Below are 20025 nucleotides of genomic sequence, written 5' to 3' on the forward strand. Positions count from 1 at the left end.
GCTATTTTTTAAGAAACCTTTGCTATTTGTTCCATCATTTGCGTACATAAACATCATTTCTAGTTGTCACCATTTTGTACCGATAGTGTTGTCGATTGATGACGATTTGTTCGGATGGGTGAGCGCATTGCGGATCAGAGACGGTTTGGCGAAGAACAAGGGATTTACCCAAGCCCGGGCCCTTCCGTAGGTGGTAAGACCCCACTGGTGCCTCTAATGTGTCTATTAATCCGACACTTGACTGGATCAAGGGCATCGCCTGCGAGCAATGTTACTTGAGAGTGGGTTTCTACACCCCAGGACACTGCAAAGCCGGGACACCTGGCTGAAAACATAACAAAACATTTCAAAACAATCTAAAACTTTGTGACAATAGTATAAACATATGTTACAGTTGCTTGTAAAGTTTGGTGGCCAAATGACAACCGAGGAGCTTTGTACTAGAAAAAAATTGTGCTCAAACATATGTGCAGTGTTCGAGGCACCTGCGCCGGCAGTGGTGCCGTGGTGGTTACTAACCGTCGACAATACGGGCATTGCAAAGATTTCAATCTCTATTCCCCTCCTACCGTTGCCTCGCCTCTGCGGACGGTACCTATTTCTCGCCGCATTCATCGATATGTGGTGAGGGTATGTCGGTTTCTCGTCGGAGTACCTCATCGACTGCCTATCGTCGGAGTACAAGCTCGATTTTTATTCGGCACCACGATTCATCTATAGACAGGGTGGACAAGGTGGGTCTCGGCCCACCTTGGATCTTAGACCGGGCTCATAGGAGAAAATTACAGATGGACCAGAGGAAAAAGAAGCCCAACAAACAATGGCTTACTCGTCCCGACCCATCTCAGCCGGCTAGCCCAACAAACAACGCACGCAGGGGACACTGGGACAGCCGGCTTACCACCTAGGAGCCGCCCCTGCCCGCCCCGCCCGCCCGGCGCCCGGCGCCACCGCGCCCCTGCAAGCCGGCGCCTGCCGCCCAGTCCGCTATACGTCGACTCCAGCACTCGGCCGGCAGCAAGTCAGCTACCCTGCCCGGTGGCCAGCCTTTAGCCCGATTAGAGGACGCGAGGTAAGTTGTCCACTGCGGGACTGCCCATTCCCCAATTTCTGATTTAGGGTTTGCTCTTAGCTGTCTACTGCATCGATCAGGTGGAAGTCAAGTCTATTTCGTTAACTAAACAATCAGGCTTGCTATCCAGTACATGAATACAGAGTCCTGTGAACACATACACCTTATTTGCTATTCAGTACATGAGCACCTGATCAATGACATAATAATGATTTGTCTGATTGTTTGCCACTCTAACAAGTTACTCTAACGATGCCACTTTAACAAATTAACAATGCCACATACTCTTCTTTGAACTTCTCAAGGTATGTATTATGTAGGCTTCTCCTATGCAAAATTGAGAATTTTAGTATGTCTGTAAGACCATATTGATCTATTTCTATGTGCTATTGGTAAATTAGTTAGAATGTTGGCACGTCATATTTGTTGTCAATTTTTTCAGGTGGACCGCCCTGTTTTAAAACCCTAGAACCTCCACTGGGTACGAGAAGAGGAGATGGTGTTTGGACAGGTTGTGATCGGGCCACCAGGCTCCGGCAAGACCACCTACTGCAACGGCATGTCCCAGTTCCTCTCCCTCGTAGGAAGGTACTCAATAACTGCAGCCTTGCTATTAACTAGCTAGTACTCCATACCCCGCAAAAAAAAAGTATTCCATCACTACGAACTGCTTTCCTGACTTCCAGTGCTAGTTTCTCTTTTGCTGTTCCAATGCCTGACCTTGTGTTATGTTCAGTTTAGTATGGTTTATCTACTCTGTATGTAATAAGGCATTTTTCTGATGGGAGGTAAACATTAGGAGAATGGCGTGGTGCATAATTTCCTTTCCATAACTGGGCTTCCAGTGTTATCCGTTCTGGTGCTTCTGTGCCAGTTATTGTCTAACTAATTCACAAGGTCATAGTGCTTGATTGTTGGTTGCAGGAAAGTTGTGGTCATCAATCTCGACCCCGCGAATGATGCATTGCCGTATCCTTTGCTCATTGAGCCTTGAAATGACCTTTCCCCTTGTTTTTTTTTTACCATGTGTTACCATCGGGTTCTGCAGTTACACTCAAAATGAGTCCTTGACATTGGTATTTAGATATGAATGTGCCATCAACATTGAGGACCTCATAAAGCTCAGTGATGTCATGTCTGAGCATTCGCTTGGTCCTAATGGAGGTTGATCCAGTGTTCAAGAATCAAGTGTACCTGTTTCATTTCTATCCTTACTTATGCTGTGCTGTTTATATCTTTGTCAGGGCTTGTGTATTGCATGGATTACTTGGAGATGAATATTGACTGGCTTGAAGAGAAACTGAAACCTCTTATTGAAGGTGAGTGCGGAGTGCCTTTCTCTGAACCTCGCTCTGGTGCTGTAAAAGCTGTCGTTTTGGTCAAGGGTAGAGTTAAGATCTTGAAATTTTGACTATTATCCGTACAAATATTTGAAGGGGAGCCTTGGCGCAGTGGTAAAGCTTCTGCCTTGTGACCATGAGGTCACGGGTTCAAGTCCTGGAAACAGCCTCTTACAAAAATGTAGGGAAAGGCTGCATACAATAGACCCAAAGTGGTCGGACCCTTCCCCGGACCCTGCGCAAGCGGGAGCTACATGCACCGAGCTGCCCTTTTATTTTTATCTGTACAAATATTTAGATTGGATACTTAGATCATAGCTGTGAATTTTCAAAAAATGTATAACTTTGTAGTAAATCAGCGACACTCATGTTTGGGACGGAGGGAGTATTATATATTGTCAGTCAAACTCTAACTGTTGATCCAGTTTGCAATCCAGATCATTGACAGAAAGGACATATATTCGTATTACAAAAATCAAAGCTAGCAATGATCTGGATTGCAAATTGATAGTCAAAGCTGTATTTTTAAGACCATGTCCATGTCCAAACAACAGCTTCAAGATAGTGAACCAGAGAAACTGAACTTATATTCTTTGGCTGTAATATCCATAAAATTGAAAATCTTTTTAAGTTGAGACACTTATTTTGGGACGGAGGGAGTAGATAGAAAGCAGGTTGACCCAGTTCTATTCATAACTAAGCTGCCAGATTCTGTTTTGACATTGAAGTGCTGGGAACCTTTGATGAAAATTAATAATTCCTTATGGGACAATCGAAGAATAAAGTAATAATTGCCAATACAGATCAACCTACTTTTAAAATGGTCAACTCACTTTGCTATGACCTTGAATGGAACCTTTTTGCTATTCCAAATTAGAGTTGTGAATAATCTGCAACCATGGATTTTTGGATTATTCTGCTGTTTATCGAGCTATTTTCTGAAAGGTTAATATCATAGTAGAGGACTATTGCAGCAGCTACGCATCAATGCTGCATTGCTGCTCAACTTGTACTACTTTCCATTATGAATTGCTGAAGGTTGGTGATTGCTGCAGATCACTATTTTTTATTTGATTTCCCGGGGCAAGTGGAACTTTTCTCCCTTCACACAAATGCAAGGAATATCATCAATAAACTCATCAAAAAGCTAGACTTGCGGGTACATGCATGTTTTCAGTTTAATTCAAGCAAGTTATTCTGTTAATGAATTTCATTACCCACTCGTTCTTGGTATTTTGCAGCTGACTGCTGTGCACCTTGTTGATGCTCATTTATGTTGTGATCCTGGGAAGTATGTGAGTGCTTTGCTTCTTTCACTATCAACAATGTTACACTTGGAGCTACCACACATCAATGTTTTATCAAAGATTGACCTTATTGAGAACTATGGAAATTTAGGTATTGTGCTTGTCTGCAGCTGCCTTTAGTTTAGCAAATGTTTCAGCTGTAGTTGTTACTCATTTTCTTTATTATCAGCATTCAACCTTGACTTCTACACTGATGTCCAAGACCTGTCCTATTTGCAATACCATCTTGATCAAGATCCTCGTTCTGCCAAGTACAGGTAAATATGACGACTAACAATTAACTTTAATTCCTTGGGTAAGGGGTACGTACAGTCCGTACTGCACCTACTGAAAGTCATAAACCTGTCCAGACTTGATAGTATTTAGCAGTTAGTCCTTTAGTAGGCATCTCCAGTTCGCTGAAAAGCATTATAAAATATAACACAGCACTGATTTGTTATTGTTTTCACTTTTAAATTGTGTAAACATTCTTAAGCTACAATTATGTACCTGCACAAAGATCTAGAACTCTCCTTGTTCAGGTAAGATAGTGATCTAATGTAGTAATGCACTTACATAGTAACACTCGGAAGTTGTTAGAGGATGTCAGGCATCTTCAGTAGACTAGTGTTGCACTGTCAAACGTTATGAACCCTTAAGCACAGCATTATGAACCCTTAAACGCAGTAACCTTTGGAATCATTCACGGAAGACCTGCAATGTTGTTGATCTTATACTTGTGTTAATTATGATATGCTGTTTTTAGACTTCAGGTTTCTTAGAACCCTTTTGTATTTTGCTGACAGGAAACTTACGAAAGAGCTATGTGATGTGATTGATGATTTTAGCTTAGTCAATTTTTCGACTTTGGACATCCAGGTCTGTACTGGAATCAATTTATTATTTCAATTCAGTTTCATGTTGCTGAACTGGTTGGTGGATGCAATTCAATAGACTTAATTTCTTACTTTTGCCTCTAGGACAAGGAAAGTGTCGGTAATCTTGTGAAGTTGATTGACAAGAGCAACGGCTATATATTCTCTTCTATAGACAGCAGCGCTGTTGAGTTCAGCAAAATCGCGGCTGCGCCTCTTGACTGGGACTACTACAGATATCCTTTACTGCCTCTTGTACCAACTTATTCAAACAAGCATCTTTCTTGTCCCATTACTTATATGCTCTTTAATGTGGTAGAAGTGCACTATTTAGATCACCTATTTCTGGCGTTCTGGCGTGTACATGCATATTGATGGTCCTGTTAACTCATTCAACGCCGAATAGTATATAAAGTATATGGTGACTAGACTAGATCGCAAGACAACGAATCTGATAGTCTAGCTCAATATGTAGGTATGGTACCACTAGTCTACTAGAGTGTACACTGCATGATGTTTTTCTTGGCAATGAAATGCTCCTGATGCACCAATCCATTATACTGTACTCCCTCCGTTCCAAATTACTTGTCTTAGATTTGTCTAGATACGGAGGTATCTAGCAATAAAATGAGTCTAGATACATCCGTATCTAGACAAATCCAAGACAAGTAATTCGGAACGGAGGGAGTACATGCCAAGTGCTTGCACATTATTTTTTCCTTAACATATATGGTTACAACAGCTGCGGTGCAGGAGAAGTACATGAAAGATGATGAGATCGTTCAGAAAACAAGCGGGATGCAATGAGATCGGCGTTCGCTGGCGCCAGCCTGCTGGTTAAACGTGTCACTGGTGTAGACTATGGCAATGCGGATCTATTACCCAAGTTGTAGACGTTGCCTGAAGTTTCTTGCTAGTCTGTACTAGTAGAATTTTGTCTTCGCCTCAGAGGCGAAGGCAGTATGCTGTGAAACTATATGGCAAGTATACTTGTTGTTTCTCTTGACTTGGGTGATTTCAAGTGTGTAGGACTAGTAGAAACTTCCCAGTTCAGCAGCACCTGTACCTTGGCCTCGTCCGGCTGTATTCCTGTGCTATGATAGAGTGGACGGTATGCAATTGTGTACTAAGACCCTAACCATTTAGCCGTTGACCTTTTGTTTGCAGTTGTCGGGCGTGGCCACTGACCAGCAGTTGGGTGCTTATAGTGGTGTCTGAGTTCCGATCCTATCTCAGATTATCACCACAGACAGGGCGCTGGTGGGTGGTGAGTGGTGACTGCCACCGGACGGATCTGACGTGGTGCAAAGGATGATATATGTACACTGTGCACAGCTGCCGACCAGGCATACACAGTAGAGACGTACTACTACAGTATGTCGTCTTCGTCCGGGGCGCTCTGAAAGTTCGTACGAGTGAGCGCGTGACTGCTTAATCAGCAGCTGTTTGATTTGGAACGGTCGATGTTGTTTGCTGATTGACCCCGGGGCCGGGGGCAGTCGATTACCTCGAATGCCCGAACGACTCGGACATCGATCTTGTCATCTGAGGCTTGTCTGGCTCACATGATTCTAGTTCTAGAGACAAAAGAATAGAAAAAACGCAAAGGTGAAAAGAGAATGTATACACAAGACAGATGATTAGTAAAAATAGGAATTATGTTAATTTATGTAATGTCAACTTGTTTCCTTTTTTTTAAAAGAAAACTTAATTTATTTATTTTCAATCATGGTAGCACAACAGACATCAAATAATAATAATAATAATTACATTCAAAACCATAGATTACCTAGCGACGACTATAAATACGGAAGCGAGCCGAAGATGTGTCACCATCATCGCCCCTCCCTCGTCGGTGCTGCCCGTGAACTTCTATAATAAAATTTGCAGTCAGAATGTTATCATGCCACTAAGGACCTTCCTGAAAAAAAGAGAGGTCCAAATGAATGCTCTATTTTCTGCGGGTTTTTTGTTTTTTAAAACGACGGATCAGAGGAAATGCTATTATCGGACATACGTGTTGCCAGTTGCCTAGCTAGCTGCGAAGGACGAGGAAGCAAAAGCGCGTCTGCACCCGGACGTGTTGCCAGTTAGAAGACGCGACGACGCCGGACGTCCCATAATCTCGTAACCTCCGCGCGGTGCCCATGCGGCCATGCATCGCGACTGGCGAGCAAGCCGGCAACGGGGTGGTCCGGCACAGCTGCACAAAGCTTCATTTGCGCGGGAGGTTCGGAGTTATCTTGGTTGCCTTTTGCCTCTGGTCTGGTGCCAGCGACTGCATGTGCAGCTTGAGCTTGGCCCGTAGCACGTGGTTACGTGTGGACCGATGCTTGTCATGGAGCCCAGAGTGCCTTGAGTTGCAGCAGGAGGCCACTGCGCGTCTCTTCCCGGAAGTATGTTAACTTGCCAACGGTTGGTGCGCATGTTCCTTCGATATCAACAATGCGAGGTGCTGATTGCATTCCTTCAAATCACAACGAACAGCACCTTCCTGACCCCCGCGTCGCCTCTCCCTGGCGGCACGGGGGGAACCACTCCGGCGCCGCCATCTTCCCTCCTCCCTCCACCCCCCCCCCCCCCCCCCACCTCGCCGCCGTCTGAGGAGTTTGCCGACGAAGCCCGGTCTGGCTCCAGGGAGGGTGGCGGCGGGGCATCTCTCTGCGAGGCGCGAGGGCGCATCTGGCGCGCAGGCGCGACAAGCTTGGGCGGGATCGCGGGCGCGACTCTGGCTCGGGCTGGTGAGGCTCCGGCGGTCCGAGGGGTGTCGCGGCGCGGCGGGGGGCTCGCTCCGGCGCGGGCAGTCCGAGGGGGCGCGGGATCTGGCGCTCCAGCAGGGGCGCCGTCAAGGTGAGGCGCGGATGCGTGCGGGCGGGCGTCTCGCGCGGTCTGTGCGTTGTGTGCAGCACAAGTCGGGCGCGTGGGCGGGAGGTGGTTCGGCTTGGGAGGCGCCGGGCAGGGAAGCTCGTCAGGCGGGCGTGACGCGAGGAGGAAGCCGGGGCTGGAAGCCATGGCGTTTCATTCGCAGCTTGAGGTGCTGCTGCTAAGGGTGCTGCGCGGTGAAGCTTGGTGGTCGGCGTTGGAGAGTGCAAGGCGCAACAGGAACGGCTCCAATGATCTCCACGCTTCTAGGTGGATCAGATCTGTGGGCCTCCATAGGGATGTGTATGTTCCGGGCGAAAGCCTTGACCCGACTTTGTCGGTGCCGTCGACGGCGGCGCTTTCAGGCGTCGTTTCCCTCCTTGGAGGCATCGTTGTGGAACTCGTCTTCTTCTATGTGGGGCTCGGGTTCTCCGGGTGAAAACCTAAGCTCCAGATTTTCCGAAGCGGGCGACGGCGACGCCTTCATCATTTCCCTCTTGGGGGCGTTGCTTGGGAGAGTTAGCTTGTGCTTGGTGCGTTTGGTTTTCTCCTACGTCGGGTTTGGTGGATGTCGGGGCAGCGGCCCCGGACGGCTGATGAACGCCGATGCGGCGGCCTCGGAAAGTGATGCGCGGTGCGGCTCCATGGGGCGGGGCGGTGGCTCGGCCTTTACTTGGGTGGCAATCTTGGGCCACTTGGGTGGCAGGCTTGTCGGTCCGGTCGACGCGTTTCAGAGGGGGCGGTCTGACTTTGCGTCAGGGCGGCGGCCCCGGATGTGATGCGACGTTCGTGGTCTGCGAGCGGTTGCCCTGAGCAGCGTGGGCTGCAGGAGCTGGGTCGCACGACGTTGCTGCTCGAGCGGAGCGGTGGTACGTCGGGGCGGCGGCCCCGGAAGGTGGTGCCGGTTGATTGCGCTGGGCGCGACGGAGCGGTGGATGTCGGGGCGGCGGCCCCGAGAAAATCACTATGGCGTCCAGACTTCTGTGGCAACGATGATGGTGGGAGCGATGTCGGCGACGCGGCAATGGTTGCGATAGTCGGCTCTTCTCCGGCGTGTCCACAATATTGCCTCGGTTTGTTTGTTGCTGTGGAGTCAAAGCTGCGGCGGCGAGGCCCTGTGATATACGATGACTGGTTTCAGTCTATGGGAGTGGGCCCGGCCCTTGTTGTTCCGATTTTTACCCGTTTTTCCGTAATTAACTGGGCAATTCTTTTCTGCTTAATTAATAGATGAGGCAATCTTTGCTTCCGTTTTGAAAAAAAAACAATGCGAGGTGCTTCAGCAACACGACCTACTAGGGCCTGATTAGTGATTACGAGACATGTATGTACTCCTACTACATGGGCTGACCAAAGGGATTGAATGCCAGCTTAAACACGGTGTCCTCTCGCGAGGAGCCACGGGGGGCCTAACCGAATGCCAATAATGCCATGCTCATGCACGCTTAAACACGTGGTGTTTTACGCGTGATTCATCGGTCAATGCGAGACTATGTATGTAGTACAAGACAGACACATCTGGCAACGATGTCCGCAAAAAATACAGTAGTACTAGTAGACACAATCCGCTGCACTGCAGGAGTGACGGCGTCCCATTTACCCTCTCCAAAAGCAAAAGGAGCGGTGACCGCGAGACCCAGCAGCGCGCCCGTGGCCCTTTACAACTCACCGCGATCACACCGACAGTTTTCCACCCGCCCGCCCCGCCCCGCCCCTGAATGCAACCAAAATCCCTGCCGCTTCCCTTACCTCCGGCCCCGCGAGCACGCACGTGAAGAGCAAAAGGAAGAGCGCGCGCGCCATGATGCAATTGCGAAGCTCGCTCGCGGTCGTGGTCACGCGGCCCCCCGCCCCCCGTGGTCTGCTTTCTGTTCCATCCACCCGCGCGTGTGCGTGCTTGGGCGGGCGGGCGCGGCAAAGTTGACAACCGGCCATGCCTGCCTGCGGTCCGTGCGCTACAGGCGACACGGACGGGCTAAATTTCGTGTTTTTAACCTTTTTTTAAAACCTATTTAAGATTTGACCCTAGTTTAAAAAAATTCGAGATCGGATCATTTTACTACCGCCAAAGACCATGACGGTAGGGTATAACAGCCTACCGCCAAGGTCCCTGACGGTAGGGTTGTATGCCCTATTGTCAAAAACTTCCTGAGTATTGGATACAATGTGTGCTCGTGCTAGGGTTGTGCAGGCTACCGCCAACCGGGCCAATTCGGTTGGCGGTAGCGATATTTCCCTACCGCCAATGTCCTTGGCGATAGGCTGTTAGACCCTATCGATATGGACTCTGTCGATAGAAAAAAGATCAGATCTCGATTTTTTTTAAAATAAGATCAAATCTCAAATAAGTTTCAGAAAATGATCAAAACATGAAAATTTGCCACACAGAGGTCGACACGACGCCAGCTCTCCGGTCTGTGCAGACGTGGCTTTGATTCATCCGGCCTTCAGGCCTCGAATGGCGGGCTGAGAACGTGAGATGCCCGCGTTGGGAATTTGAGTCCGATCGGGTCAAAGCCCGGCCACCACTGGACCGTACTATGCATCGTCAACGCAGTACCCCTTGGTGCGAACCTATGATTCAAGTCCTGACCGCTCGTATTATTTTTGAATTAATTTCAGGATTTCGACGATGTGCTTTTAGTAGAAGTAGATGTTTCCGTCGACGACGAGACACTTATGATGATTTCGTAAATCTCAAGATGATATTACGGTTCAGTGTTTCGAAGGTGCTCATATGGGTAGGATGTGCATGTGTGCGTTCATAGGAGTGAGTGTATGTGCGTATGTATGAGTGTTGAGTCTGTACCGTGTTAAAAAACGCAGTACCCCTTGGTTAGTTATAAGAGCATCTGTAGCCGGACTTGGCAAATCCGACCCCTCAAACGTCTATGATGTCCACGGACAGTGACTAGTCACGCCTCAAAAAATGCATTCCACATCCGGATATCTCAAATTATAAATCTCAAATCCATATTGTTAGATGCAATGTGATGATCTTTAAAGAGAGCTCGTCCACTCGCCGTGGCCATGTTCGACAGCCGGCTGCGTTCCCCAGAGTATTGGCCCAGTTGCCAGTAAGGTAGAGTAGGGCATGAGACACGAGCCGGCTCACGAGACTCAAGGCGCCGCCGTCTCCCATGCCCTACTCTTCCCCGTCGGAGTCCGGAACCAGTTGGGTGCCGGTGAATGTCAGATCGATGATAGATCCGTCCTGGAACGAGCCGCCGACGTCCACTACGATGCGATTGCGCCCGAACTGCTGCACCATACGGGGCGCCGGAGAATGCGACTCCGCCTCGCCGACGTCCACCGTCGTGAGGGCTGACACCGCCTCCCGCGCCCGCTGCCTCGCACGGCGGGCATGCCATGCCATGTTCTCGTCGGACGAGGCACATGGTGCATCCCGATGCTCGGCTCGCCAACAGAGGGGTTGCGCGTCCGCCATCGCGTTCGGATGCCAGACGGACTACACCGCCTCCGGTGAGGCAGCGACGACATCCCTAGCACCGGACCCATGCGCCATTTGGGCGGACGCAATGGATTCCCGATGGAAGAAGTCCGAGCATTGCCGTGCACGGTCCTCTTCCCGGGCACAGCGGAGTGTAAGTCGGACGACCATCTCCTCCTCAGGGCCGCGTTGGATGAGCTCGGGGTCGACGGATCTGGAGGTGAAGGAGTCGGATCCGCTGCTCGCCATGCCGGAGACGGCCAGACGACGTCGGAGACGAGCTTGGGTGGCGGAGGTGAGTGGAGTGAAGTGACTAAGGTTTGGTCCATCGAGCGGATGGGGAGGAATATATGTGGGATAGAGTGGGCCAGCGTGGGTTGGGTCTGACGTGGCGGGCGTGCCCCATATCCGCCCCATATTTCCTCGGTATATGAGGGGGTGCCAGTCAGCCCGGGGGTTTGAGGGCCGTTTGAGGCGCGCATTCGGGTTAAAATTTTGCGGCTGGACAATGACCGGGCGCCCCGCCCGAGCGTATGAGGTGGGTTTGAGGCGTCCGGCTGTAGATGCTCTAAGAAGTAAGAGCATCTACAGCTAAGCGCCCCAAACCCGTCTCATACGCCCGGGCTGGCGCGCGATCATTGACTGGTCACGATTTTTCGACCCAGACGACTCCCTCAAATAGGCCTCATACGCCCGGACTGATCGGCACCTCTCATATCCAGCCCAAATGTGGGGCGGATATGGGGGCGCTCGGACGCGCCCGCCACGTAGGACTAATGAAGGGGTCCCACGTGGAATCGTCCGGAAACCTGGCGGTCTGGCGACTGCCTCCTCCGTTGCCGCGTGGCGCCGCTCTGGCTTGCCGTCTAAGACCAAATCCGCCTATTTAACCCGGCATGCGTCCCGCAACCCTAGCCCATCCACCCCCACTTCACGCCGCCAGTCTGAGCCCATCCACCTCCTATCTCTCCCGCTCTGCCCACGCTCCGACGCTCCTCCATGGTCCGGAGGAAAATCACCTACCACACAATGCTTATGCTGGAGCGCTGGTACGAGATCCAGCAGGAGATCTGGGCAAGGGAAGCCGCGTGCGTCGCCTGCATCGCTGTCGGGTGCCTCCGGACTCGCAGGAGTCGGAGGAGGAGGAGCAGCCGGGGGAAGAGAAGGAAAAGGAGCTAGCTCCATTGGAGGTTGAGGAGGCGGAGCAGCCGAAGCAGGAGCTGTCGGACTTCAATATGGAGCAGGTGAAGGCGGAGTTCGCCGTCGCCCAATCGAAGGAGATGGTGGAGGAGCAAGCCTTCCTAGAGCCCATCTAAAATGAGGCCCATGTGGAGGCCAATCGGGCGTACCTCTGGCAGGAGCAGGCGATGTCCGACGCGCTCTTCGCCGAACTGAACACGGAGATAGAGGAGGAGGAGGCCGAAGCGGAGCAGCCAGAGCTGCAGCTGCCGCCCATGTTGCCAAAGCCAGGCACAGAGATCGTCGACATCTCCGACGATGAGTAGCTAGGTGATCGACATAGTACGTAGGTTTACTTCGTTTGCATGTCCTTGTATGAATTTAAGAATCTAGTATGAGATGTCCGGATGCAACTAGTAAAATTTGAGGCGTGCTCGGTCATTGCCCGGGCTTGTCCGCTGGCGTTTGAGGGTCCATATTTGACATATCTGGTTGTAGATGCTCTAAGACTATCCACAGTCGGACTTGCAAATCCGACCCCGAAACGCATACGGACGCGTCCACGGACAGTGATCGATCGCGCCTCAAATATTTGATTCTGCAATCGGACATCCCAAAAGTAGAAAGCTTAAATCCATATTATTACATGCAACATGAAACCTAATCTAAACAGAGCTCGCCCAGTTCGCCGTGCCCATGTCCGGCGGCTAGCTGCGCTCCCCAAAGTGTTGGGCCGGTCGCCAGCAAGGTAGAGTAGGGTATGCCCTACTCTTCCTCGCCAGAGCTCGGAACCTAAATGGTGTCGATGGACGTCAGATCGATGATGGACCCATCTTGAGATGAGCCGGCGACATCCACCATGACGCGGTTGGGGCGCCCAGACTGGTGCACCATACGTGGCGCCAAAGAATGCGACTCAGCCTTACTGACGTCCACCGCGGAGAGGGGTGCCGCCGCCCTCCCGCGCCTGCTGCCTCGCATGACAGTCACACATCACCATGTTTGGTTGGACGACACCCATGCCGCGTCCATGGCCTTGGCGCCAATGGTGGGGTTGCGTGTCCGCCACCACTTTCGGACGCCAGACGGACATCACCGCCTCGGGTGAGGCAGCGACGACCAACCTAGCGCCGAGTCCATGCGCCATTTAGGCGGACGCAATGGATTCCCGACAGAAGGAGTCCGAGCGCTGCCTTGCATGGGCCTCCTCCTGTGAGCGGTAGAGCACCAGCCGGTCGGCCATCTCATCCTCGAGGCCGCGTAGGGTGAGCCCGGGGTTGACGGATCTGGAGGTGATGGACTCGGATCCGCTGCTCGCCATGCTGGAGAAGGCTGAAGATCGTCGGACGAGAGCTTAGGTTGCGGAGGGGAGTGGAGTGAAGTGGCTAGGGTTTGGTCCGGCGAGCGGATGGGATGGAATATATGTGGGGTCGGGTGAGCCAGCGTGGGCCAAGTCCGACGTGCGAGACGTGTCCGGGCGCACCAGGGCACCCCATATCTGTATCATATTTGGGCTAGATATGAGAGGTGCCGGTTAGTCCGGGTGTTTGAGGCGTCTGACGAAGTCGAATTTTTGTGACAAGTCAGTGACCGGAGATGCTCTAATGGTCACCGACTTGTCACAAAAATTCGACTTCGCCGGATGCCTAAGACGGGTTTAAGGCGTCCGACTGTAGAAGCTCTAAGTATAATCCGTGCACACTGAATTTATTCAGTACCATGAGGGCATATGTTCACAGATGCTACCGCCGCACAACAAGTGGGTGCATGAAAAAAGAAGCGAGCTTGAACATTCTCGTAGTTCTTGTTAGAGTATATGTTACGGTAGGGATTTGTTAATGTTGATTGTAATTTTTGTGTACGATTTCTATCTTAAATCTTTAAAAGTGGCTTCTTGCCTTGAAGGTACGTCCTTTGTATATATTCATCCTCGATGCTCAATAATACATGATATCGGCCGCAAATTTCTATACCTAACTTTACCATAATGTGTGTGACGTGCAACGTGCTGCCCCTAGGAGGTCGATCTTTAAGGGCGTGTTTGATAGCTTGCATTATGTTCAGCCATGTCCGCTGGATGCAATTTTGGCATGTTTGAATGCCCGAGTTGCATCAAAATCTTGGCTCGCGCGAACGTTAAAGCATCTCGAGTTTTGATTATGAGGAACACTTGAAATTGGCCGTTTTTCTAAAGTCAACGCCAGGCGATGCAACTCGAGGCACATGGGTAGAGGCTGCTACACACGTGGTGTCATGGGAAACCGCGACCATCTATTGGACATGAGAGCCCCTTGTTGGTTCGGCAGGGGGGAGGTCGCGTTGCACAAAGAGCAGACGAGCGTGGGGCAGCACGACAGAGATCACACAGGCAGTTTTACCCTGGTTCGGGCCGCCGCGAGGTGTAAAACCCTACTCCTGCTTTGGTGGATTGATGATGGAAAGGTGGTGGTGGAGCGCAGTACACTTGCCCGACAAGGGCGGCAGTGGCTACGCGCGTACGGGGGTGTGAGTTATCCAACCTTCTAACCCTTTCTACGGTTGCCATGGGCCTCCTTTTATGGGTTAAGAGGTCACCACAATGGCAAAGTAGTTATTATGCACTGATAAGATAGCAAACAATGCTATCATACCTAATTCTGCAGGCTGACAGGGCGCGTTAAATGCACCGCTCAACGTCACATCGCTGGTTGCCCGACAAGCCTTGCCGGGCTGCCTTGCCAGCTCCACACCTGCTCGCTTGAAACGTTGCAGGACGTGTGTCATCTGTAGGCATTTCCTGTAGAGAAAAGCTGCCATGTGGCGAATGGCTGCCATTGAATCACTTTGCGGCTTGACACCATACTGATTGACGACGTGGGTCGTGGCAGAGTAGTTGGTGAGGTGTTTTTGCCTCCGTGAGCCCCGTCAGGCTCTGTCGGGGTGCTTCGAACGCCTTCTTCCGGGGGTGGACCCATCCTTGTCGAGCTCGCCTGCCCGGCAAGGGAGACTTTTCTCCTGGTGCTTTTGCTTCTCTGGCTTGACTTTGGTCCTCTTGATCTACACGCTGGTCCTTCGATGCTCTTGGTCTCTTCCTGCATCTTGGCTTGACCTTGGTTTGTCCGTGCACGAGTCCGGGGAAAACATATAACCCTGTCCATTTTCCCCGACATAAGCCCCCGGGCCTGAGCCACACGTGTCGCGTGGCACGTTGGGTTATGCCCCAAACAGTGCGCAGACATGTGGCAGGAGAGGGTTGTGCACGCCGGTTTGCCATGGCGACTAGTCAATCCAACGTCCACTTTGTGCAATTACTGCGCGTCGTGGAGTCGTGGGATTGTTGCAGTTAAGGTAAAACAGTAATTTTCTAAAGCGTCGCGCCCCTGCCCTGTACTTCCCCCTTAAGAGCAGGGAAAAATAGAGCGGCACGGTTCACCCGTCTCTTGCCCCACTCTCCCATCTTCTTCCTCCGCAAGCCAAGCGACAGTTCCTCCTCTCGTTCTCCCATTCGCCGTCGCCCCCCGAATCCCTTCTCCTTCCGCATCGCCGCCGCCCCTCCCCTGAATCCCTTCTCCTTCCGCATCGCTGCCGCGGAAATGGGGAAGAAACCCGCAGAGAAGGGAAAGCAGATGACCGCGGCAAAGGAGGCCAGCGCCAAGGGAAGCAAGAGGGCGGCATAGCTGAACAAGAAGCGGAGTGAAGACGTCGTCTTCATCCCATCGACCTTGAGAGGCCCAGTCCTTAAAGCGAGGTACATGTACCTATGGGGGCAGACCGTTCCAAAAGGGCATGAGGCGCCCAAAGTTTTTGCGACAGGAAAGGAAGGTCCACCGGATTCATATCGATTCTTCTGAGCCTACTTCATCTGTGGCCTCTGTCCCCCTTCTCTGAATTCTTCGAGGCGATCATGAATATCTATGGATTCCACCTCCTTGACTTCACGCCAAATGCAATGACGACCATGGCCATCTTCACGCATTTGTGCGAGAATTTTGTCGGAGTCAAACCCAATGTGGATCTGTTCCGGCATTATTTCGTCCCGCAGCTGGAGACCAAGGGTCACCACTCCGGGAACATTAGCTGGATGGCGTGGGTGGTAAGGAAGATCTAGGATTACATCCCGGGAACCAGTGCGAGAGGTGGGATGAATGTAGAGGGGATTGGTGATAGATTCAAGATGAGGAAGCCCTCGAGTTTTGTGAAGCACGGCAGGAATGTGTTGAGCGCAGCAAGGATTGGAGCGCCAAAGGTCTCACTGAAGATAGGCTGCGCCCGACAATCAACAGGATTACCCGTTTGAAGGCTGCCGGGCTAACCATCGAGCATGTGGGGGCAGATTTTCTTCTCCACCGTATCTCGCCGCTGCAGGAGAGGGACACACCTGCCTGGCTGTACGGGGACGCTGCTGATAGGATGAGGCTGCTCCCTGGGTTGGCCAACAACTTGTCATTTTATGGCCATGGCTGGTTGTGCGACCAATTGTTTGGGCGCTTTGAACTATTCAAGCTTTCGGCAACTGTTATCCCTCTGAACATTAATTCTGCCTAGGACCAGATGCTGAAGTGGATGCCGGACTGCAATGCCGAAGGGGTGGCGAGCACCTGGAAGCCACCCACCCTGGATGAAGAGCTCCAGTGGTCGAGCACCCTGGTGGAGAAGGCCACCAGGGTTGAAAATGGGATGTACAAGCACACCTCCTCGGTGGAGGTGGCTTACATTTTGAGGAGGGTCGAGGAGCACAACCTGCCTTGCGGAGATAGCAAAGGGCGCAAAGGCCAGAAAGGGCAAAGGGAAGGCTGAGGATGACAGTTCGTCCCACAACGGCAGCGAGGCGCGGGCCACGGAAGGGGCTGCCGGGGAAGAGCTTGCCGAGGATAGCCTTGCCGGGCTAGAGGCCCTAGCCACGGCAGCAATGAAACTTCAGGAGGAGGAGGATGTGGGCGAGGTGGAGGAGCTCAATGAGGAGTGGCTTGCGGCTGGACCTCAAGCCCCCGAGCCAAACCTGGACCAGCGCACCCGCAGACGTGCTGCCAACCCCTCTAATCCGGCGCCAGCCGTCAAGAGGGTGAAGAAGACCACTACCTAGGCCACCAAGGGCGAGGTGGCGTGCTGCCAATCTCCTCGCCTTGCTCGGGTGGACTCCAACTCCTACTCTTGCTCGAGTTCCTCGCAGAACTCGTCTCCCCCGGAGCCACGTCGGGCAACGGAGCTGCCGGGGAGTTCCGCCCTCCCATCTTCGAAGAGAAGAAGGGAGTCTCCGCCTCCCATGGAGTTTAATTTGAACTCCATGCTTATTGAAGAAGAGTAAGAAGATTTTTCCTGCCCTCTGTAAGTATCTTAGATATGCTGGATCACTTTTACTAACCGACCTTCCATTTTGCTGCCGCCGGCAGGGAAGCGGAGGAGGACGCGAGAGCCCTCATTTATCGTTCACGGAAGAGGTTCCGCCGTCTCGGGTTGTTGACGGGCACGGGGAGTTCAGCCTTGGGGGTTGATGCATAGGATCTCGTGCCGAGCCCCCAGTCCAGCCTTCGGCCTGGTGGTGGAGATTTGGTCCCGTCCGCCGGGGGCAACGGGGACGACCTCCCTATTCCCTCGGCCGGAGGAGGAGGTGAGTCGACGCAGGGCGAGCCCCTCCCCGAGGGACATGCTTCCCCTGCCACTCGAGCCGAAGAGACCCCCACGGAGCCCTTCACGAACGAGGTCACACAGAAGGCTGTCGCGACTACCACGGAAGAGGGCGAAGTTCAAGGCCCGGCAATAGACGTTGCCGGGGAAAACGAGGTTCCCACCTGGTAGACTTATCCAGGTACTCCACATATTTCCTTTTTCCTTTCTTGTTTTGATCGTTTCTCCTGATATTCCCATTTGCATAAAATTTCCGTTTGCTGGAGGTAGTGGACGATATCAGAAGGGTTGCCGCAAATGAGGCCGTCGAGATCGCCACCGCAGAGGGGCAGGACCTAGCTTCCGGGAATGCACAGGGCTCTTTGGCGGTGGTGGAGCACTCTTCGAAGGACTTTCCGGTAGAGGGAGTGGTCATTGAGGTGAAAATTCCCCTCCAGACTATGGACACACTCCCCTCCTCCGGGACCATCACTGAGACTCCGCCACCCTCCTCGAGCACACTGGCCATAGTGTCATCGCTGCCTAGAACTGGAGCCCCCGCTCTGTCCCTGACGACAGGCGCGGAGCTCGATGAAGAGCCTCAACGCCTCCTGGCTCTGCTTTATCAAGGGGCTGGAGAGGCCGATGACTCAGCCGCCGTCGCAATGGAATTGTCCTTCATGGAATCCTTGGTGGCGAGCGTGAAGGAGATGTAGGCCCGACACAACCAAAAGTGGTAGGCACTCAAGGAGCGGCGCGAGTCCACCATCAAGGTGGACCAGAAGCTGAAAGACAAGTGTCTGGAGCTGCGCAAGTGGAACGACAAGCAGTTCAAGGTGTTCATGAGGCAGCAAGAGACGCTCCTGATGATGAGGGAGGATGTCATGGCTCGAGAGGCGTGCCTGGCAGACCGCAAGGCATGTCTGGACGCTAGAGAGCAAGAGATCTCCCTCCGGGAGGAGAAACTCGAAGCCACCCTCCGCGCCAAGGATGAAGGTCTGGAGGTTCTTGTGCAGCAACGCACCAAGGAGTTGGAGGACAAGCATGGAGCTGCTCTGAATACCCTCACTACTGACTCTGCCACTCAATTGAAGAAGCTCACCGATGACCTGGCTGCCGTGTCCACTGCCAAAACTAACCTTGACTGGCAAGTGGCTAAGCAGACAGAAGATCTTGCCGGGAGCGCCAAGGAGGTGACGATCCTCAAAGAGGAGGCACATAAGGTGAAGGTCCTCTTGGCCGATGTGCAGTCGCAGCTCTCCTCCAAGACCCAAAGCCTTGATACCATGAATGGCACCATCAAAGACATGAAGGCCAGGATTGGCACATTGGAACGCTCGGCGGAGTCCCTTGAGTCCTGCCGGCAGTTGCTGTCCAAGGATCTAGACACCGCCAGGCGTCTCCGGCAAGATGCATAGGACCAGCAGAAGAACCAGTCTGAACAGGTCGACCTCTGGATCAAGAGACTGATCAACATCGCCGAGCGCCTTGGCGCCAAAGCTGCGGTGATGGGCATGGACGGCCCAGTCTTCTAGGCCAACAAGCAAGAGGTCCCAAGCGCCAAGCTGGGAATCTTCTTCAATGAGTTGATCAAGAAGCTGAAGGCACATGAAGAGGGGAGTGCCGGGCACTTTGCGACTGAGTCCCGGGAGCTTGCCCGTGATGCGGTCTTCATGGACTTGAGCAATATCGCATGCCGCCATCCGGACCTCGACCTCGACGACGGATTCAAGAAGCCGCCGGCGGGCGCTGATGTCGCAGCCGCTAAGAAGAAAGCCACTCCCTGGGCCGACAAGGTCCTTCTCGCCTGAATGGCTTCCATTTAACTATCTGACCAAGTATCTGGCCTTTGTTGCTCCCGCATTGCCCTATAATAAAGACATAACGTATATTCTGTGATTAGTCACTTTATCTCTAGTGTCCCCATGGAACTGATATTCTTAGCTGGACCTTAAATGCACATTTATCCCTTTAAGCTTTATATGTTTGTGTTTGTATGATCCATCCCTATGCATGCTTTGGATGCCTGGTGGTATCATATTGCCGCGATTGTCGTAAGGGTCCGGCCCTTATCAGTCATCTTGGCGTGGATGCGTCCCGACATGTTTTTCCGAAGCAGCTCTCGACGCAGCCTCTCGACTTGTGAGCATGTCTCGTGACAGGACGATGGTGCGATCAAAGAAACTAGCCAAGGTTCCGTCACATGAGGGTTTTCACGATACGAACACTCACTAAAGTTAAGGGATAAAGAGCTGCAAAAGATCAAAAACTGCATCAATAAGAAGCGATGATGTAGACTTAGCTTTTGTTTTAAGCTCCTTCCTCCTTTGCAGCGTCGCACGCTTGGCGCGCTCGCGACGCCTAGAAGAGCGGAAGC

General features: G+C 52.1%; 1 protein-coding gene across 1 annotated transcript; it reads left to right on the forward strand.

Annotated features, from left to right (window-relative positions):
* Positions 1-884: 884 nt before the first annotated feature.
* Positions 885-5703, forward strand: QQT1 (P-loop containing nucleoside triphosphate hydrolases superfamily protein). The gene is made up of 11 exons (XM_048708313.2): positions 885-1072; positions 1515-1660; positions 1997-2041; positions 2157-2236; positions 2317-2391; positions 3468-3571; positions 3654-3810; positions 3889-3976; positions 4505-4577; positions 4679-4809; positions 5311-5703. The coding sequence occupies exons 2-11, from the start codon at positions 1569-1571 to the stop codon at positions 5378-5380; spliced, it is 915 nt and encodes a 304-aa protein (XP_048564270.1). The 5' UTR covers positions 885-1072; positions 1515-1568; the 3' UTR covers positions 5381-5703.
* The last annotated feature ends 14322 nt before the right edge of the window (positions 5704-20025 follow it).

This window comes from Triticum urartu, chromosome 3A, assembly GCF_056163025.1.
Source record: "Triticum urartu cultivar PI428250 chromosome 3A, HENAU_Tu73, whole genome shotgun sequence".
Taxonomy (NCBI): Eukaryota; Viridiplantae; Streptophyta; class Magnoliopsida; order Poales; family Poaceae; genus Triticum; species Triticum urartu.